The sequence below is a fragment of the Brachycentrus maculatus genome, unplaced genomic scaffold (genome assembly GCF_059751285.1).
Source record: "Brachycentrus maculatus isolate JH-2025_06_01 unplaced genomic scaffold, ASM5975128v1 h1tg000474l, whole genome shotgun sequence".
Lineage (NCBI taxonomy): Eukaryota > Metazoa > Arthropoda > Insecta > Trichoptera > Brachycentridae > Brachycentrus > Brachycentrus maculatus.
Genome location: NW_028281221.1, coordinates 253501 through 274850, shown reverse-complemented (window position 1 = coordinate 274850; position 21350 = coordinate 253501). Strand labels below are relative to the sequence as shown.

The following is a 21350-nucleotide window of genomic DNA, read 5'->3' as shown; positions in this document are numbered from 1 at the left end:
TATTAAAATAAATTTTGATTCTCTGTGCACACTTATGATATTCATTTCAATAATATTGAAACACAAATGCACTGATAATAACATCACAGGTACAGTCAAATACTTTGATTTAACCCAGACACTAATGGGTCTCACCGAGTTTGGTAAGGGAAGAATATTCTAGCTACTGCACTTTTTCAAAAATAATCTAAATCCATTTGTGCATAAAGTATTACCAAAAACAGGATACTATGGAATATTAAGTTCTGGAATAAGGTTATATAAATTGAAAAACTACACATTTTAAATAGAAAACATTTTCTTTATTTATGTTTTACGAGTTGTTAGTAATAATTTTATGGTATATACATTATAACAATATATGTACTTAAAATAGAATATTCCAAATTGTCAATTTGGGTTTTTTTTATCATTATTAACTTTCTAGAATCACATTTTAAGGACGGAATATTTTTGCAAAGACAAAATGGTGAATTATGATTGATAAATACATTTGTATAAATAATTAATTTCAATAAAAAAAACTAGCTTTCAATTATTTCAAAATAAATATATGATGTAATCTCTAATGTTTATTGGATATGTATGTTTGTATTTAACTATATATTGACTAAAATTAGTATGTATGTACATAATATCACTTGAATTTATCTAAATTTTTTTACAGACTTTATAATACAAAATGGAATGTATTGTAAAGATGAAATACTATAGTTTGTACAAAATAATATACACAAGTATGTATTGTATTTACAAAAATTCAAATTACATTACTTTGTATAAAAATATCAAATAAAGCTTAAACCATTAAATTATCATACTATACATTGAGTTACTATTAAAAGGATGGAGTGCTACTGTCAGGCCTTAATTGTTTAGTATGTACATCATTGTATGCTATTGTAAATACACTTTGTTTTTCAGTTATCGGTAATCTTTTAACATTTTGTGAATTGGTTTGTCCCGCTAGTAGAGAGGTCATCGCAATCCCGGAGTCATCATCTTCAACGCCCTTGAAATGTTTCACAGAAACATTACTTTCCTTATTACTAATTCTAGTAGATACATTATTATTTGGAGATTCAACATTTGTACTTTTTAATCTGCTTTCTGGATCGGTTTGGGACTGAACATCGTCAGAAGAATTCAAGTAAACTGTCGTAGCCTGTCCAGTTGGTGTTACTGTTTGGATAGGGGTATTGACAGGTATCTGATTTATATAGAGGGGCTGATTACTAGCCGTTTGTTGGTCAGTCACCGGACTCTGGATCCCTAAATACTGAGGAAGGTGTGTTGGCTGAATGAAACACATTGGATTTTGATTTTGGTACTCCCGCTCGTATCTATGCTCTGAATGCTGCAAGCGAGGATGAGTGTCTGGTAGAGGTCCTTCTGGAATAGGTTTTACCTTTTCTTCTTTCATAACGCGTGGATGTAATTTAGAAGACTTTTCTTTTACCTCTGATTTAGACTTCTTCGATTCGTTGAGTTTTGCTTTTTCCGAATATTTCTTTTTTGAACTATCTTCACTCGTTGCTTTCTTATCACTTTGCTCCTGATTATCTTTTAAGTTTTTGTTTTTGTTTATAGATCGTTTTGGTTTAGGTGGAATAACTTTGTTTTCTTGCTGTACTTGAGAGTTACCGCTTTTGTTGTTACCATTATTGTACCACTGCATGTATCTTGGAACACTTTTACTAACATCTAGAGTTTTGTCAATCGGTTTTTTGAATTCGCCATCGGTGGTTTTTGCTTTGACAATTTGCTTCCTTATTTCAGAGTCTTGATCTTGTAATTCTGTAATGGATAAATTTCTAAGATTTTTCTCTTCGACATCTGATTTCTCTGTTGAGGGTTTATCTTTATCAGACAACTTACTATTGGCAGAAGAGTGCTTACTGCTCAGTATTTCATCTTTAATAGAGATGGCATCTTTTGCGTCCGTAGATGAGCCTTGACGAGAAAATACTAAATTCCTTTTGTCTCTACCTGTACTTTTTCTACTTGATGGATTTTTTTCATAAATATTTTTTCTTTCTAAACTGTCGTCGGTAAATTCATCTGAATTTCTTCTAGAACCTTTACGTTGTCCCTCATCATCTGAAGCTACGTCGCTGTCTTCGTACATGGTACTAGCTGTCTGGCGTAATAATTTTGGACGATTTTTTAAAGAATCATCGAGGGAATTAGATATTTCAATCAAGACATCCTTTTTTAAAGCTGACCTTACAGGTCGCTCATTTTCTATTGAACTATGATCTTTATGAGCCGGAACATCATTCACCATTCTCCTTAAAATACTCGCCTTTGTTTCACCATATGCTTTATGATATTCATCTTTACTTCTTATTTTTCGTGAATGTCTATCAGTTTCATTATCAAATGAAGGCTCTCCTTCTTCCATTATAGGAGTTCTAATTTTTCTTTTAACCTCTTCTACTTTTATACTTCTTCTTGGATGCTCTTCTTTGTATTTTGATTTCCTTCTCTTGGGCTTTTTTCGTTTTACCCATTTAATTTTTCTAGGACTATGATCAATATACATTTCATATTCTTCTTCACTAAAAGACTCATCAATATCACTTCTCGCCTTTCTTCTAGCGGGTCTCATATTCAATGGTTCGGTTTGAGTACTTGTATGACATTCTGTTTGTGTAGCCATTACAGAATGACCAGGTAGACTTTGTGTTTCTAAATTTGTTTCAAATTGTGATGCTGCATCCTGATAATGATTCGATTTATCTTTTTGAAGGAGAATTCTTCTAAGCAATTCATTTTGTTCTCGAAGCGATGTTTCCAAAATGTCTTGCCTCATATGCAACGAGTTTGGATAGTTATCGTAATTGTTTCTTCTCTGACTATATCCATCTAAATCAGTTGGTAATACAGTTCCTGGGATTGGTAACTCTAAACTTTGATAATTGTTGTCACCTTGATTGAAATGAATATTATTTATGGGCATTTGATCATTTACAGCTTGAAGTAGTCTTGAATCTTCGATATATACCTTTTCATTAGCTAAAAATCTTTTGTTTTGCTGTCCCATTTTGGCACGGAGATTTTTTACCTCATCACCTTGATCTTCTATGTACCTTTGCATCAAAATATCTTTTCCATTATCAACCACTACATACTGATTTCGTATTGCAGTTTGCCGAATTTGTTGATGACGAGGAATATTAACATAACGTTCTTCCTCCATATCTCCTCTTGTGACAAGTCGAAGAATCTCTGTTTTCCCTTCTTTTATAAATAGTTGATCTCGTCCATCAATGACAGATGAGGAATCTTTTGGTTGGTGCACATTTTCATGTCTTCTTAAATTTTGTTGACTAGTATTTCTAGCTATTGATATCTTATCAGCATCTTGCTTCATGTAATCTACTTCGGAACCTCTCTCCATTTCATGTCGTCGCAATGAATCAGCGTCAGCATCATCTTCTGTTTGTTTATGTAAATTTTTGTTCGATCCTCTATATCCAGCTATTCGCGCATATTCACGATCCATATCTTCCATATAAATATTTCTCTCGATAATGTAATCATTTCCATTTTGGATTTCCTTAGTGTAAATAATGTTTGGACCTTCCCTGTAATAATAAAAGGTCATTATTAGTTATACAATATTGAATTGTATACAAAAAGTTATATACAATTTTCGGGTATGTGTTTGGGTGAACAATATATTTTTAAATGCTACATTACTTAGTATGAGATTATTGGCATTTTACTGAAGTAATGAAAATATTGTGATATTTTACATACAAAGAAGGATGTTACTGATATTTAATTGATTTCTTGTTAAATTAATTTTTAATTCAGAAAAAGATCAATATTGCAGATAAGGTACTTGGTATGCTACTTTAAAAAGGTATTCTTTTTCACTTCAAACTCATGATTTAAAAGTGTTTGAATCTAAATTCTACATTTAAAAGATACTAACTTTATACTTTACCCACTTTTTATGATACAATCTTTTATTATCATGTTTAAGTAATTAATGAGTTTTCAATTCTTTTTAATAGAAAATATTTTAAATTTGCAATGTTGATATCTGTGACTAAGGCTAACAAATGACAAATAAACAAACTGCACATGACAATTAACTGTCACGGTACAGTAGCTGTACCGTGACAGTTACAGTTCTGTTCTCCATCTATAGAAATATTCTGAGCTCCATCTATAGAAATATTCATATTGAGTTGTAGTCGTTGTGGAATATATGAGGGGTTATTCATTATTATCATTGTGGTATGTTAAAGGTTAGTACATGCAAAGGTGTAATTATTAGATTTATTGGGGAATAAATAAAAAACTCTATTATAATTTACCTTAATTTGACAGTATGTCGGTCTTCCAGTTTAATTTCATTTTTAGCGGCTGTTGGTGTGAAGAGGTCTCCTTTGGCGCCTGCTGAGCGGATGGGGCGGATGTCTGCTGACTCCTTGGACTTGTTGTTCCTCCTGTTGAATCTCCACTGCGTCGGTTTGGTCCGGGCGTCCGACTCCTGAGCACTCCACGCCTCCTTCCTCCCGTACCACTCGGCCGCCTGGACTGACTTATTTTCCTTGTCCCTCCCCTTTTCTCGAACAACTAAATGAACGTCGTCGTCTGTGGAGTTGACACGGATCACTCTTTTCCTAAAATATTTGTATTACTTTACGGGATATTTCAATCCAACTCTCTACTATTAGTAATTTTAGTAGCTACGCTAATTACCTCGGGGGCATGTAGAGAGGACAGCCGTCGCAGATGCAACAGCAGATGAGGGATATGAGAGCGAGGGTGATGCAGATTGCCAGGAAGATCAGCAGCCAGAACAGGACTTGATTCTCCGCCTTGTACACGACCTAGAACACAAAATGCTTACATTCAAACAAAGATTGCGTACTTAATAACGTACAGTTCATATTACAACATTTTGAGTGTGTCCAAATACTTGTTCACAAAATCTGGATTATCTCCAATTACAGGAGTTATTTTCATATTATTTTTGACATCTCATCAAAGATGAAGAAAAATATGGAAGTCTGGGGATAAGAGTTTCTGCTTAGTAAAAAAGCTTCTTTACATCTCACCAATAGATGTCTCTAGTGAAGTTCTAGTGATTCAAGAACAAGGTTTCCAAATTGGTTCATATATATAGAACTTCCAAGAATTTGAGTGATGTGGTTGTCAATAATGGGTAGAATTGGTGAATGTTACACGTGTGTAAAGTGATCACTTAAACCAGCCTATGACGGTCGTCAGCCCCGTAAATGCCCAGACTTCCATATTTTTCTTCATCTTTGATGAGATGTCAAAAATAATAAAGTTCATATTATGTATATCACAACTATAAACTACATTTTTTATTTAGTTTTAACTCACCACAGAATCATCAGAGCTAACTGCAGCTGTAGCAGCAATTGTTTTATTATTATTTAACTGTTGTTGAATGTGACTGACATCAACGAGAGAGTTTCCAGTTGACAAAATGGTAGCTACGACGACACTCCTACAAAAAAGGATATATATGAGTAAATTAAATGGTGAGTAAAAGAGAAAAATTATAAAATTAGAATACATGCAATGTTATATTCTGGAGAACATTGAGAATGCAGTGGTGAACCGAATTTGTATTTCGGTTTCATCCACTGTATTCAGAGTTGTATTTTTATTCATTTAGCATTTTAAGTTTATCTGAATATAACTCTACCTCTCTTTCCCACCGCTTCCTGCAGTGACATCGGTAAGTCCTACTTCTGTTCCTTTGTAGGGTCTGATTTCCGTTATTGTTACTTTTCCTCCAGTGATTGTGCTTAATATTTGCTCAGTCTTTTCTCTATCTGGCTTGAGTCCGGGAACTACAAACAGCATAGTTCTTGTTTTGCTCTCTGGAGGATATACTCTAATGGTCGTCATGGAATATCTATGCGGTACTCCTAGATCATATGCTCTTGCTGTTAAAACATAGAACTCAGATTCCTGCTCAGTACCGAATTGACGTTTAATTCTTCTTCGTGTATGTGGACTGGTTTTTTTCAGTGGTTCTAACAGATATAGTTCACCTATAAAAAATATATATATTAAAGTATGAACGGAAAGAATTTTGACAAGTAGTAAACTGTTTTCATTAATTATGTTGTTTTATTCTTGCTTACCTGTTACTTCATTCAATGCAAACTTGTTTTCAAAGTTTCCTAAGATGATTTCATATCTGACTATGTTATTGGGCGGTTCAGCATCTTTGTCAACTGCTTTTATTATTGCTGGAGATGTAAAGTTTCTTAAATTAGCTGCCAAAATGAACTCGTATATCGTTCTTTCAAATTCCGGTGTCTCATCATTAACATCTAAAAGTTTGATGACAAGAGGAACAGTTGCCCTATTTCCAATTCCATCATTGTCCCTAGCTTCAACTAAAAATCTTATATCTGGCATGGCTTCTCTATCAAATCCGTGGTTGTTTGTTGCTATCGTTATCAGTCCTGTTTTTGGATCTAAATTCAATGACGTGTTTAGGTAACCTAATATGGCGGTGTATTGAATTTTTCCAAAAACGCCCGTATCGACATCTTCCGCTTTTACTTGAACAACTCTCGTTCCAGCTGTAGCATTTTCTGCTAGTTCCACGTGGTAACTTTCTTCAATAAATGTTGGTGAATTGTCATTTACGTCATTTAAGTATACAGTTACATTAACTGTCGTGGATAAATTAGTAGCCGGTCCCAGCTCTTGAGCAACAATCTGAAAATAATTTTTATGTCATTAGTCAATATGCTAGTATTGTGGATAATTGCCGACTATGTTAATAAACGCCAAGAACATATATACGTACTTGAAATGTAACTGAATGCCTTTCTTCGAAATCGAGCATGCTATTATCTCTTACTTTGATAAGAAAATTAGCTCTTCTCTCTCCGACGCTTGGAGATATTTCAAATGTCCCATTATTTCCCGCAAGACTCAAAGAAAAAACTCCATTCTTCCCCGAGTCATCATCATTTACTTGTGGAATATATGGATCGGCGAAAAATAAGGCTGTGCCCTGGGGACTATTTTCATCAACTCGGGCAATATAACTGAAAAAATAATATGTCAAAATATACATACATTTCTTATAATTGTCAATTGATCTTATTTTATTTCTTAATCGAATTCGTAATACTCACTTGTCGTTTTCGAAATATGGCGGCGAGTTTCCCCTCTCGGGCATGATGAACGCCAACTGTACGGTGGCAGACATCGCTTCCGGTTCGTCTCGATGAATTTTCACCTCCTCGGCTATAACGGTCAGGAGAACAGGAGAGCCGACGTGTGAAATCGCGGCAATGTCGTCTAGCGGGCGCTCCAGTGTCACGTCACCTAAAAATTTATGATACCCTGGTAAATGAATATCGCAACGAAAGAGTTTAAATTCCGCGCGTCGAAAATAAATGAGTTGAGAAATTTAATTTATTGTTTTAATTAAGTAGGTACTCTGTTTTATTTAAATTAATTATTCCGCGTGACTTAAGACACCTAAAGTGCTTTTCGCTTTAAAAAACATAGAATCGTGCCTATTTCTGTAAATCCAATCGAATTTTCTGTCACCTCCAATAGTGGCGTGACTAGAACAAATTTACCAAGTAGCTTTCAGGTTTTAGTAGTTACTATACAAAATATGTAGTGTGATAAGAGGTTTTCAGACCAAGCGTAAATGAATTTATTTTGAAACCACTGCAAACAATGATTCCGATATCTTTTATTCGGATAAAAAAAATTAATTATGAACAGTATTTAATATTTATTTAAAATAACATATTTTATTAATATTGAAATTCATTTCAATTCATTCAGTAGTTTTATGCTAAAAATTCTATATGGAATAGGTATTTAAAGAAATGCCTCTAACTATATTTTAGCCATTGAGAGACATTAATAATCTATCCGAATTTAGAGAGGTGTTATGTTACATTTAAATCCCACATCAAGGCATTAAACAAAAACAAAGAAAAAACACGATAGATTTCATAAACTAAGATTTATGAACAAATACCTACTATAATATCTTGCCTTGGCGCCTTATTTGCATATGTCTAGGTTTTTTGAACATTTGAATAAAGGCAAACTTATATTTACGTATTTATGTGTTTTTTCTCCTTAAAATGGTTTAGAGCGCGAGAAATAAAATTTATTAGCACGTAATCAATATATTCTAATCTGCGAAATATTTGAAAAAGCTACAAAATAATTTGTTGTTTTTTTAAAATCTTTATTTAACAAAACACTTTATTAAATATCAAATAAAATATCGAGATTAATGATGCAAATTTTGTCCGCCTCAATCGGGAAATGGTTGGAGCATCTAACTACCGTGCTAGAGGTCCCGGGTTCGATTCCCAGGGTGGTCATGTTACTAAGTCCCCCCTATCTGACTTGACTCTCTCATCCATTAAACGACCTTGATCTCCTCTAACTCCGCTACCAACCGGATACCTAAATCGTTTTACTGCTGAGATTTTTTCTTACATGTACATATGCTAAAATTATTAAAGTTGTTAATTTTATTAGGAGTCAATATTATTGACGATTCGGAACAAAACTGCGACACAAAATCCCAGCTCGACAGCCAAAATACATAGGCTTCATCGTCGACATATCGACGGCCGCGCTTAGATCAATATATACCGAGGTCGATATTTCGATTCTCATCAATCTACAACGTTTAAGTTTTCAGTATTGGTCTTAAGCAGTTATTTTTTTAATGATTTGCTTAATTGTTTTATTTTGTTTGCATGATTTAAGAATGAAAATTAATTTACTCCGAAAAACTTTCAATTCGTAATATAAAACTGCATATATATATATATATATATATATATATATATATATATATATATATATATATATATATATATATATATATATATATATATATATATATATATATATATATATATATATATATATATATATATATATATATATATATATATATATATATATATATATATATATATATATATATATATATATATATATATATATATATATATATATATATATATATATATATATATATATATATATATATAAACATATATATATATATATATAAACATATGTATAAATACAATGTTTTATATACGTGTGACGTTTAAGAAAGACTACATTATCTGTAAATCTTCAAGTCCGCGGAATACAAGCGAATGATTAAAATATGTACTCATATCCTTCACCATAGAATGGCATTTATAGATGTGACTACTATTCGTAGCAACATTTATAGATGATAGCTCTCATGGTAAAAACTCGATTTGTTTCAACAAAAGGAGTTACAAACCTCCTTGATAATACTGCCGCATATATCCTTCTAAAAACAATATGAATGCGACCGGCGACTGTCCACAGTTCGGAATAATTTAGTATGTTGGAAACCAGTTTTATCGAAAGTAAAAAAGAACTGCAAATAAATATCTCTACGTTCGTATATACGTACATAACATAGGAGAAAAAGGAAATACTGCGACCGATTTTTACAAATACGAAATACATAATATTATTTTGATCCGATTGAAAGCTGTCCCACCGCATGCCCAGATCTGATACAGAAGCATCTAGGCTTCCTGACAGATCTGCTCTTGCTAAGCAATTTTATTTTTTAACTAAGTTGCGAAATTTATTGAAAATGTGAAACAATATAAAATTGTATCCCGATTTTACTGTGAATTTACATTTAAAAGCTTTCAATATACCTGTCACTGCCAATCTAAATAAATACAAGATTGTAAGTCCATCACCAAATTTTCTAGAAGTTCCCCAGTGTAGGCAGTGAAAGGGATTAGTGTTTAGTTCAATTAGTCAGCTAGATCCAATTACGACTCGACGTTGGCCGGTACACAGACGCCCACAACCCCGACCAGCACAGCAGACAGACACGGAACAGTGCAAAGACATTATTTTGATCCCTATTTGCAGCCAATGGAGCATAGGGCACCGCATCGGTTGACGAGATGGCAACGTGATCGTTAATTATGTAGTCATGTGCACGGTAGCCAAACGCGCTGACCACTACACTTCAGAGACGAACGATTGATCGATTTAGAAGGAAAATTACTCACAATACCAATATTTGACCACATAACAGTTAAAAATATTAACATAATATCGCAATTGACACAAAATTAACCGCATTTTCAAAGAAAATTATACGTATGTACACCTCTTTAATTGGCCAGCAATTGACCTACAAAAATAAATTATTTTTTATTATTTTTTTACTCACGCAAATATGATATACCTACTAAAGAAATACCTTCGTAGGTCGTGCCGTTTTGGACAAGGAAACCTTGGAATTTTTAGAAATTCATAATATATTTATAAGGTAATAAAAAATTTGTGTATTTCTTAATTTCGTGCGTCGAGTATGGTCAGTATATTACAGTTTGTGGAACTATTATTTAGGTTATGCCCCAATTCAAAAGTCCATTTAAAAATGTACACGGACTTTTGTTTCATTTTTCGTCAAACAAGATAAAATCAATCCAGCGCGGATAGATTAAAAATGTTTTTAATTATTATTAATAAATTTATTGCACGTGGATGATTGACATTAATACTGATGGAATGTGACGAGTGACGAATACTATAAAATAAATTTTGTTTTTCACATTTTCTGTTACCGGTCGACCTTGCCGCGCTGACAACAAGGGTCGATTGAAAAGTGGCCTTTATTTGTAAAAAAAAAACAGTTTTTTTTTTAATTAAAGCTTTACTTAGTAAATACCAGTATTTCTTAAAATCCACATCATTTTCAAAAACCGTGTTTGCATCGAAACACGCGTCACAGTAGATTTTAAGAAATAGTGGCATTTACTAAGTAAAACTTCAATAAAAAATGGATAGATTTTATTACAAAGTGACTGCCGAATCAATTAATGAAGTTTTTTGTTCTTGTTAAGATAGTCTCAATTCATAGGTATATAATTGGTATATTTTTCCAATTTTAATTAAACCCACAAAAACTGTTTATGAAGATTGCAAAATACGCATTGTCTCGTTTGGAAAAAACACCGAGTAAAAAATAAATAAAAAAAAACTAAGAAAAAATATAAAACTACTGTCAAGTCTAGATAAAATAGTAGATGTAAATAATGATTAAATAAAATGTCTAATTCTTAAAATTTAGCTATGGAGACTTTCGAGAAAATCTTATCGAAAGAGCAGTTTATTAATGCATTTTATTTTTATTTTCTCTATCTACTTTTTTCAATAAGTGTTTTTTATTTTTCATTATTTTTTAATGTAATTTATGTGGTTAATTCCTTGGAAATCCTAATAAAACAAAGACGCTCACTTCCCCAATTGACGAAATAGTTTTCGCCACCTTCAGTGTTCTCTCATCACTCCCTGGCCGATGTTCGACTTCAATTTCCATATTATACAAGTTTATCTATGTTTTATTTTTAGTAATATGTTCTTTCTTAAAATTCATGTGGATTACTGTTACCCCTCTCCAAACGTTACAAAGAGTTATGCTGCTAGAACTTAAACAATGCGTTACTTCTGGTAAAGTTTTTTTCTCTAAACTTATCAGTCGATCCTAGTATGTTATGCTTCTAAATAAATATTACTATAAATTATTATCTCATCTTGGTACCTATGAATTAAACAGTTTTTTGTTTGTTCTTCCGCAATTTAAATTAGCATGAAATTTGTTACGAGCTGCCAACTATTGTTTATAAGACAGGCATATGCCAAACACACAAATCTCTTATGTCAAAAATCGCTCATTCTAATTGTAGATAATTATAAAATTTGCAGATCGTAGCGAAGACCACTCACATAGCCTACCTTGTATACATCGGTAGTTACTCCTTTCTTTTGTCCCTATGTCTCTTAATATATCTACATACTAGCATTTACAACAACTTTATATTTTAGACTTCGCCTACGGTGGGTAGTTAAGTTTTACTCGTACGGACATATTATTATAATATTATCTCGACCTCTTATCACTAGACTGTAAAGCACCCGTTGTTTCCACCTCCTCGTTATTTATACCTCCCCTTCAACTGGTTTTAACTCAAGGAACGTATTACGTCCGATTTCATTATGCAAGGAGGTCAAAACTTTAATTTATTCAAGGGAAGTACGGAACGTGGAGATCGGTACTTTGTATACCCTAAGGCGGCGTAACAAAAAAGAAAACATAAGTCCAATTTAATTGGTCTCTCCACTATAATTTAAATAGGAAAAAAAAACGGACAGTCGAGACTTAGGTGTTAAGGGTAACTGACTTTTAAATAGGTAGTTTGTTATTAATGACAACTGGAATCCGACTTGAAAAGTTTTGAAAACTATTTCAAATGGAAAAAATACAAACATTTTTAGATACGTTACTTAATATTTTAACGTCTGAGGAAATAAATATACCAGGATCGCATATATTTGCATATCTAATCAAATGGAGCAAGATAGTTATAATGTTCCAATTAAAATAAATGCTTTTTTCTAACCTGTAGTCTCGTTGATGTTGAAAAATGTCGTGAAAGGATTTCCCTCCGACACTAGGCCGTAACGTATTTGCCTCGGTGCTCCCTTATCGCCGTCTTCAGCGTGTACCCTCACGACAATGTCGCCCGGAACCAAGTTCGGCTGAAGGTGAGTTACCGGGGGAGCAGATGTAAACACGGGTGGCATATCTTGCACGTCTTGGACTATAATCACAACTTCTATTCCCGCTATGTTCCTGGTATCCTGACTAGGCTCTGCATATGCATCCTGTGAAACAAGACATTAAATTGTTACTTTTTTATGGATACCATAATAATTTTCATTAAAAACTAAATTGTAATCAAATGTACATACGTTTGCAAGAACAGTGAGGTGGTACATAGATTGTGTCTCAAAATCCAATGGACCAATTAAAAAGATTGTTCCTTCGGTTGTTTCAGGCGACACCAGTTTTTGCCGAATCGCAAACAGCGGAGAACCCTAAAAAACGAATTAATATACAAATTATTGTTATTTATTACTACTGCTATATATGTATATTCCTCATAAAAAACAGAATACAGATGAATTGAAATTTAAATAAAATAATGTTTAGCGTTTTAAATAATCGATGTACTTTAAATAATCACGTTTTACCATTTCGGATACAAAACGTTTTAGGCTAGTAGATAATACCAGTTCGAAAAAAAACTTATTTGAGGGGAGATTGAATACAAATCACGTTTTGAATGATGAATACTTTTTTTAGTCTTACCCATAGTTCCAGGTAAACGGGTTTCGTTTGTAATGGATTTTTTCTCGCGACAATGTAGTCCAATTCCGTGCCGCGTTTGGCGTCCTGTAAAAGAAAAGAAAAAAACATGTAGAGATGGCTCGTGACATGAAGATTCATTGTGTAACATACAATGAACTGATACTATGCTGAATCAATATTAATATAAAAAAAACATGATTTCCCAAGTTACTTTTTTGTTTTTAACGATCTTGTTACTAACTTTGTATATATTTTCATGTTTTCTTAATGTATTTTAATACATATATATTTTTTATCATGTACCTACTATTTAAAGATATACCTAAACACGTATAATACACCAAAAAATGTTTTTTTGTACACTATAACGTATGCAGTACGTATTGCGATGTTACATATACATAATAAATATTTCATTAGTTCCATATAAAGTCCAAATTCATTCAGTGTGCTTGTTTATTCGCTGTTTGTATTTGGATAAAATACGGAAAGGTTTATTTCTTTCAACCGTAAAGGGTAATAAAAACCCACGTTTTATTACTGACCAGTTTCCTGTTTGATGGTATCCCCTTCGTCGACCATCTATTTAAATTCTAAGCACCGAGTTGACTGCTCAAGTATCATTTACCCGAATCAATGTATAATACAATAAAAAAAGTAAAGTATTTAATACTAGGAATAGTAAAGAAACCGATTTTTGTTGAATCTAAACAGCGAAAGACTACTTTACTATAAAATACTAGCCAAAGATAAAGATGCAAACACCTGTATTGCTTTCATATTAGACAAGGAGGCAATGTAGAAAGATTTCATATTATTTTTTGACATCTCATCAAAGATGAAGAAGAATATGGAAGTCAGGGCATTTACGGGGCTGACAACCGTCATAGGCTGGTTTAAGTGATAAAAATTTAAATGATATTTTCTGGCGTTTCTCATGTGTGTGATTATAATCCAGGATTCGGACCTCACATACTAATATAAGAGTATTTGGACACACTCAAAATGTTGTAGAAAGATTTCAATGTCATAATAAAATTTGAAACGTGCTTCATCTGAGATGATAGTCTCAAAATCATGTGTAACAAGAATGTTAAGAACATTAAATTGATTTCAATTTTAAATGGACAGGCGTGAGCATCCAAGAATTCGAACCGTGAAAGAATCGCATTGTTCCCTTCAAAACAATGTCAAAAGGAGCCTCGGAATGTGATATGCTTTTAACCTTCTCTCACGAAAGGGTCCTCCTGAGAAATGAATTCAGTTTCACCATCACATAGTGCAACGGCCACAGAGCTCTGCAATTTAAATTATATGAATCCAGTATGTGCTTTAGGCGTGTTTGACTATCACGACCGAGGCTTCTGTATAACCATAGTTTAGAAACTTCCGTGCTACAATTTAGGAGATGATTGTTGCCAATCTTTGTGGAAAATTAATAGAACTTTAAGCTGCGGGTTATTTGATCGTGCGGGTGATTTGAAAACATCTGGATCAAATTACATAGAAGGTCGGTAGAAATGGTCCACAAATAAATTCACAATACTTTATGTGGCGTTACTATCTCGCTTCAATCTAAACTGAAGTTCGAACGCTTTTATTTTGGTTCTACTTTTCAGAAAGTTTCGAAATGATACATAAATGCGTACCAGTATTATTATCATAAAATGTAAGTTAATTGCCGGTTACATGGACAGCCGACGGGATACATGATATTGAAATATTACAGTATGGAAAATCGAGTAATTCAAATTGACATTATCGTAAAATAAAATAAGATACACAAGAAATACATAGTATATTATATCGATGCCTTATCTTTGTGGTAATTAAATAATTATGGAATAAAAATTAGATTTTGTAATTATATTTTGGATTGGCCTCGGGAGTTATCTCATCATTAATGATAATTTGTAAATATAATAGTCTTGACATACATAATTAGTCGATAGTAATAGTAAAATTAGCTATCATTGTGAAAAAAATTAAATTATAAATTAATAATAAAGAGTTAATTTTTTTTAACATGGCTTAACTTTTTACAATTAATTACTATAATATAACGGAGTTTTTTTTTACTTCTTGCAATCTACTACGATACATATATTTTTGCTAACGTCTTGCCTTATTTTTTGACATCTCAACATGGATGAAGAAGTATATGGAAGTCTGGGCATTTACGAGGCTTACGACCGACAAAGGCTGGTTGAAGTGATTACTTTAGACACGTGTAACATTTACCAATTCTACCAAAAATTCCAAATTAAAAAAAATAATAACTTCTAATTGGATATAATTCAGAATTGTAAACAAGTATTAGGACACACTCATTATGTTGCAACGTCTTACCTATTTAAAAAATGAGTCTAGCTTTAGTGGTTGAAGAGGGAAATAATATTATTTTTTGACATCTCATCAAAGATGAAGAAGAATATGGAAGTCTGGGCATTTACGGGGCTAAATTTAGCTCCGTAAATGCCCAGGCTTCCATATTCTTCTTCATCTTTGATGAGATGTCAAAAAATAATATGAAAATTACTCCTGTAGTTAATAATCCAGATTTTGATTTTGATTGAAAATAACTCATGTAATTAATAATCCAGATAATCCAGATTTTGTAAACAAGTATTTTGACGCATTCAAAATGTTGTGAGGGAATTAATAAATTAAATTAGCTTATCTTACCTCTGGTACCATTATGAGAGCCGGGATGTGCGGGAAGATGGTGTCTCGCGGAGTGGTGGCGTTGGTAGCTGTGATAGAGCAGGATATCCTATTCGTCCTCCCCTTGGTGTTCCTGACGGACACCCTGAAGTCCACATACCTCCCTGGTTCCAGCCTGCGCTGCAGGATGACGTTCGCCTGACAGACGGAGTTGTACCGGGTGCACGGGAGGGTCTCGACAGACACGTCAGAGCGACCCGTCTCTCCTGGGAAAACAGAAAGCGAAGGTTAACTTATTAAAGCAAACTCAACCTTAAACATTATAAATTGAATTTATTTATTTATTTAAATTGTATTTAGTATAATATATTTAGTTTATATGTTTGTCTTAAAATAATACTAGATGTTTATAATTAATAATAAATTTATAAGGTTGGTCCCTTAAATAGATACAACAATACAATAAGCACAATGGATTCAATATCTTATATCAATCAAGATTTGTCACATAGCTTTTTTACTTGCCTTATTAATATTTTCTAAATAAGACACCACTGAATTTGATTTTGGTGTGGAAATTCACATTGGGTTATTGATATTGTTATTCCAATCGACTAAATATAGACTAATAATATTGGCTAAGTAAGATTAGGTTAGTTTGATGGTAAAGGTTTAAAGTTAAACTAATCAAAGCCACAATATACAACCAGGAACATTGTAAATTGAATTTTTTAATTTATTAAGATTGCACATTTATTATTATTATTTTTAAAAAATTTATTAGATGACTTCTCCTTGTCAATTATGAATTCTCCTTGTCAATTGTGTACAAGGATTTTTGGCATATTTAGTTAATAATAATAATAAAACCCTTATCCGCACCCCAATGGTGCATAGGGCACTGCGTCATATAAACGCAGTGTTATCTTGATCGTTTACACATGAAGGAAAGGTGATCAGCCCTCCGCTTCAGGTACCAGTCCAGGGTAATATTGAATAAATATGACAGTGAAAAAATCACTTATTTTTATTTTACCCCCCTTGGGAATCGAACCCGGGACCTCCACAACGGTAGCCGAGCGTGCTGACCATTACACTACGGAGGCGAACGAAAATTATTAAGTTAATATGTTTTAAAAATGATAGTTTATATTTTTTAGATAGTATAGTTAATGATACATTAATAAGGTTGATCCCTTAAAACAAAACATTGGGCACAATGGATTAAATATCTTATATCAATCAAGATTTGTCACATAGCTGGTTTATTTGTCTAATTCGTCTTTTCATATTTTCTAAATAGACACCACTAAATCTGATATGTCATAATGATTATTAAATATACAAATAAAATTTCAAACATACATGCGCCGAAATGTTAGCATAATTTTGTTATTACCGTCGATTTTTGTAAAACATAAAGCCGTATGGAATAATATCAACATTTATCGAAGCAAATAATATTCCTCTTAAAATAATATTCAAATTTCCATAAGCGATTTTATGAGATTTTACGCTTAAATTTATTATTTCTTCATTATCATAATAATGACCGTAAATTTAAATTAATAGCTTCACTGTCACTACTTAATAAATAATGATAGCTGAATATTATACGATGAATGGATTTTATAATTTTTGTGTATTTTTAATGTTTAATTTAATTTAATTTTTTCAGGCATAATATTTTGCATAAATAAAAAAATACTTTTGTATAGTAACTATGTTCTTAAATTTTATTAAGTATAATATATACAAGGCGATTGAATTAATTATTTATGTCCAGAATGAAATTGAAATTCTTTTTGACAAGTCATCTATGAATGCCGAAAACTTTTGACACAGTCATTGTGATTGTAAATCGAACTGTGTCTATGATGTGATTTGGAATTAAAGTTGATCGGACATGCTAACACCGTTACTAAATTGTGACTCGTTGAATAACCCATGAATAAACACTACCAGACCACCACTCTACAATACAATAACGTAATGGAAAAGATAACACTTCCCCATAACAGATTCACATACATATTTATATTTAAGATATTTTAATATGCAGAATGTCATCTATCAGATCCGGGCAACTTAAATAAACTATTCAAGGTGAAAATAAATGTTTCTACATCATGAATAATGCACTTACATATGTATGTGTGAGTATTAACATATTAAATACATTTTTCATTAATTTATATGTCTTTATAAAATACAGGAATGAATTTGTCAAGAAATTATACACAACAATGATAAATTATTTTTTTACTCACAAGACATGTTTCTGTAATTTATATAACTCATAGTTTACGTCAAAGAAATTCATAATTTATATTTTATTTATACAATTTTATCATGTCCGGTTCCGTGGTGCAATGGTAAGCGTGTTTAGCTACCGTGCTGGAGGTCCCGGGCTCAATTCCCAGGGAGGGTTTGAAGTAAATATGAGTAATAATTATTTATTATTACCCTGGACTGGTTCCTGAAACGCAGGACTGATCACATTGCCTTCATGTAGGAGACGATCAATATAACACTGCATCAGTACGATGCAGTGTCCTATGCACCATTGGGTGCGGTTAAGGGTTAGAAGAAGAAGAGATTATACAACTTTAAAAAAAACTCATTTCTCTCATAAAATTCAGTAGTATGTAAAGTGAAATACACTCACGTATTTGTGAAGTCTGAGTTTAACTGTACGTTGTGGTTTTCTCTGATATTACTGTAGTTTTATTGTAAGCTGAAGTATTTCAATGTATTTTTTTTTTATTGAAAATTATATAATATACAATACGTACCGATCATATCAAACTGCAATGGATAGTCGAAATCTTGGTCATGCGCACGTATCCGGTATATGACCGACCCGACCGCCGCGTCCGCCGGCACCAAGACCAATCTCATCAGGGTAGCAGCATCGAACACAGGGTCTCCGGTCTGTACACTTCCCACGAACAACACTACTACCAGGAGCACCGCGCGCCATAATGTTCTGCGGAAATAGAAACATTTTATTACAGATCACACAAATCCAACATATCAGGGTTGCAGAAATAAAATTGTTATCGTTCGTCATGCGCAGGATAAGAATGAAAGGAAAATAAATAGCATCAGAAATCAATACGCCTGGGTAAGAAGGTACCAAGCGACTAAATAATTATATAATTTAAATATAACTTTGTTTTAAAATCACTGTAAATATTTTATTATAACTTAATTATAATGTCCACCGGTTTCGAAGCTAACCGGCAGACATTATAATTAAGTTATAATAAAATATTTACAGTGATTTCAAAATAAAGTTATATTTTAATTATAAAATGGAAAATCACAAAGTTATTGCTTTAAATATAAATTATATGACTAATTATTTATTTATTTTTAGATCGGGAAATAAGACAAAAATATTTAAAAAATATTTTATTCACTATGCAATAACATTTTTTATTGGACAAATAATTATATTAATTAAATCAATGTGAATGGCGAACATCTGTACTAACTTCAGATACACCAGGGAATCAGATCTACAAGGTGATAAAGATGATCACGGTTCTGTCTTGCTTTATTCGCATGCCAAAAGACGTCTCGAAAAATAAATACAGTTGAACATATTAAAATATTTACTTTTTACATTTAAGTTTTACTTGGTAAATACTACTTATATATATATATATATATATATATATATATATATATATATATATATATATATATATATATATATATATATATATATATATATATTACAAATACATAATTATATATATATTATTTAAAATGCATAAGCATATACATTTATATTTAATACAGTATATGTATGGATACGAAAAAGATTTTTACTGGTAGAAAATGCTCAGACTCTACTTATACCGTACATACAATAAATATGAATGTATACAATTTATATTTTATTGTATTATTAATAACCCGAATTTTTTTAAATCTTTATTGCAGTTTTCATTGGGCATTAAAAACATTATCATTAAATAATTAAAGTTAGTTTTATACATCGTTTTCAAGAAGACAGAAGCGTTGGAAAGACGTATAAAATATTCGTGCTATCAATTTTCTCGATCATTATGATTCAACTATGATTCTCATTCATTTTGAATGAACACATTCAACAATTCTTATATCTTGAAGCATTGTAAAACCGATAAAAAAGTTTTATGTTAAATGGTAAACGAACATACATGCATAGTTGTTATATTATTCATTACATTAAAGATTCTGTGTATTTTAGTAATGGACGTTCGCTGTGCAACAGAAACAACGTCGCGCGTCAATGTTGTGAGTTCGTATCCACCAATTTGAAAATGTATCCAAAAAACTGTTTATAATTGTATGTAGTTAAAGACTAACCTCAAGAGACTCGTACACTTACCACTTTTAAAATTTTATTAAATAGCAATTTTAATTTTTGGTATTTATAATATTTTTTTAATTAAAAATCATTCTTTAAATTTCATTTCCACCATAATTTCCTGATCGGCTTGATTCTAATTTCTTGCTTCAACGTATTTTATGTACCAACTGGCCAGTAACAGATACAAGTATATGATCAATATTTAATAAATTTAAGCAAATGTATATATAACAACATACACACACACAGTTAAATTATTTTCCTCCGCCATTAGAACTAGGGAAAATCCATATTATCTCGATCATGTATTTCCTATAAGGCAGCATTAAACGTGATAAACAGTGGCACACACGAAATTTTGCGATTACCAATTTACCACGTAAAAAAGGTCGAGATTAATGAAGCAAACACATTAATACATATTTAACTTTTATGACTCAGTTCATTGATACGTACGTGTACATATCGCTCACTCCTTTCAAGAACGTCATAAATCAAAAAACTTCATTTTTCAGGAGAACGTTTTTAAAGTTTAAAAATATAATATATTATATTAAAAATAAATATTAAACCACTTATTGAACTTTTTACTGTGCAACAGATCTTTTTAGGTAAAACCTGAAGGTTTTTTCTCCATTTGAAAAATATTTAGTATACTTAAAAAAATAATTGAACAATACATTTTCTTCAAAATGCAAAAACAACACTTTCTTCCCTGTAGCGGGTAAATATTAAGTTAAAAATATGCCGCTTTTGCTAGGATGTAGTACATTTTCTGGGCATTCTGAAAACATGCACAAATGAAAATTGACGATTTTTGATTTATGACGTTCTTGAAAGGAGTGAGCGATATTATGACATTCGTGAGAAATAATAATATTTCAATATTTTTTTTCATTCAAATATTATATTACCAGGCAAGCAGCGCGATTAAGAGATGAAGTACCGTTCGTATTTACCGGTCGAACCGAAATATAAACCATTATGTGAATACTTTTATTATTCACGTGTTTATTACACGAAAGTGTTTTATAGACTTGAACTGACTGGTAACGAATGAAATTGTGCGCCCATCAACACAAATTG

The 21350-nt window shown here is 31.9% G+C and overlaps 1 protein-coding gene across 1 annotated transcript in view; it reads right to left on the bottom strand.

The window, feature by feature from the left end:
* Positions 1–832: 832 nt before the first annotated feature.
* The window catches only part of LOC148302201 (cadherin-86C-like), a 65554-nt gene continuing 45036 nt past the window's right edge, over positions 833–21350 (bottom strand). Inside the window, exons 3-15 of the mRNA XM_088271993.1 lie at positions 18694–18887; positions 15920–16164; positions 13235–13318; positions 12835–12960; positions 12483–12747; positions 7155–7347; positions 6821–7064; positions 6144–6729; positions 5699–6050; positions 5371–5497; positions 4720–4850; positions 4332–4640; positions 833–3590 (exon numbers count right to left, since the gene is read on the bottom strand). Coding sequence (XP_088128119.1) covers positions 839–3590; positions 4332–4640; positions 4720–4850; positions 5371–5497; positions 5699–6050; positions 6144–6729; positions 6821–7064; positions 7155–7347; positions 12483–12747; positions 12835–12960; positions 13235–13318; positions 15920–16164; positions 18694–18887 — 5608 coding nt within the window. The 3' untranslated portion in view covers positions 833–838. The remainder of the gene's footprint in view (positions 3591–4331; positions 4641–4719; positions 4851–5370; positions 5498–5698; positions 6051–6143; positions 6730–6820; positions 7065–7154; positions 7348–12482; positions 12748–12834; positions 12961–13234; positions 13319–15919; positions 16165–18693; positions 18888–21350) is intronic.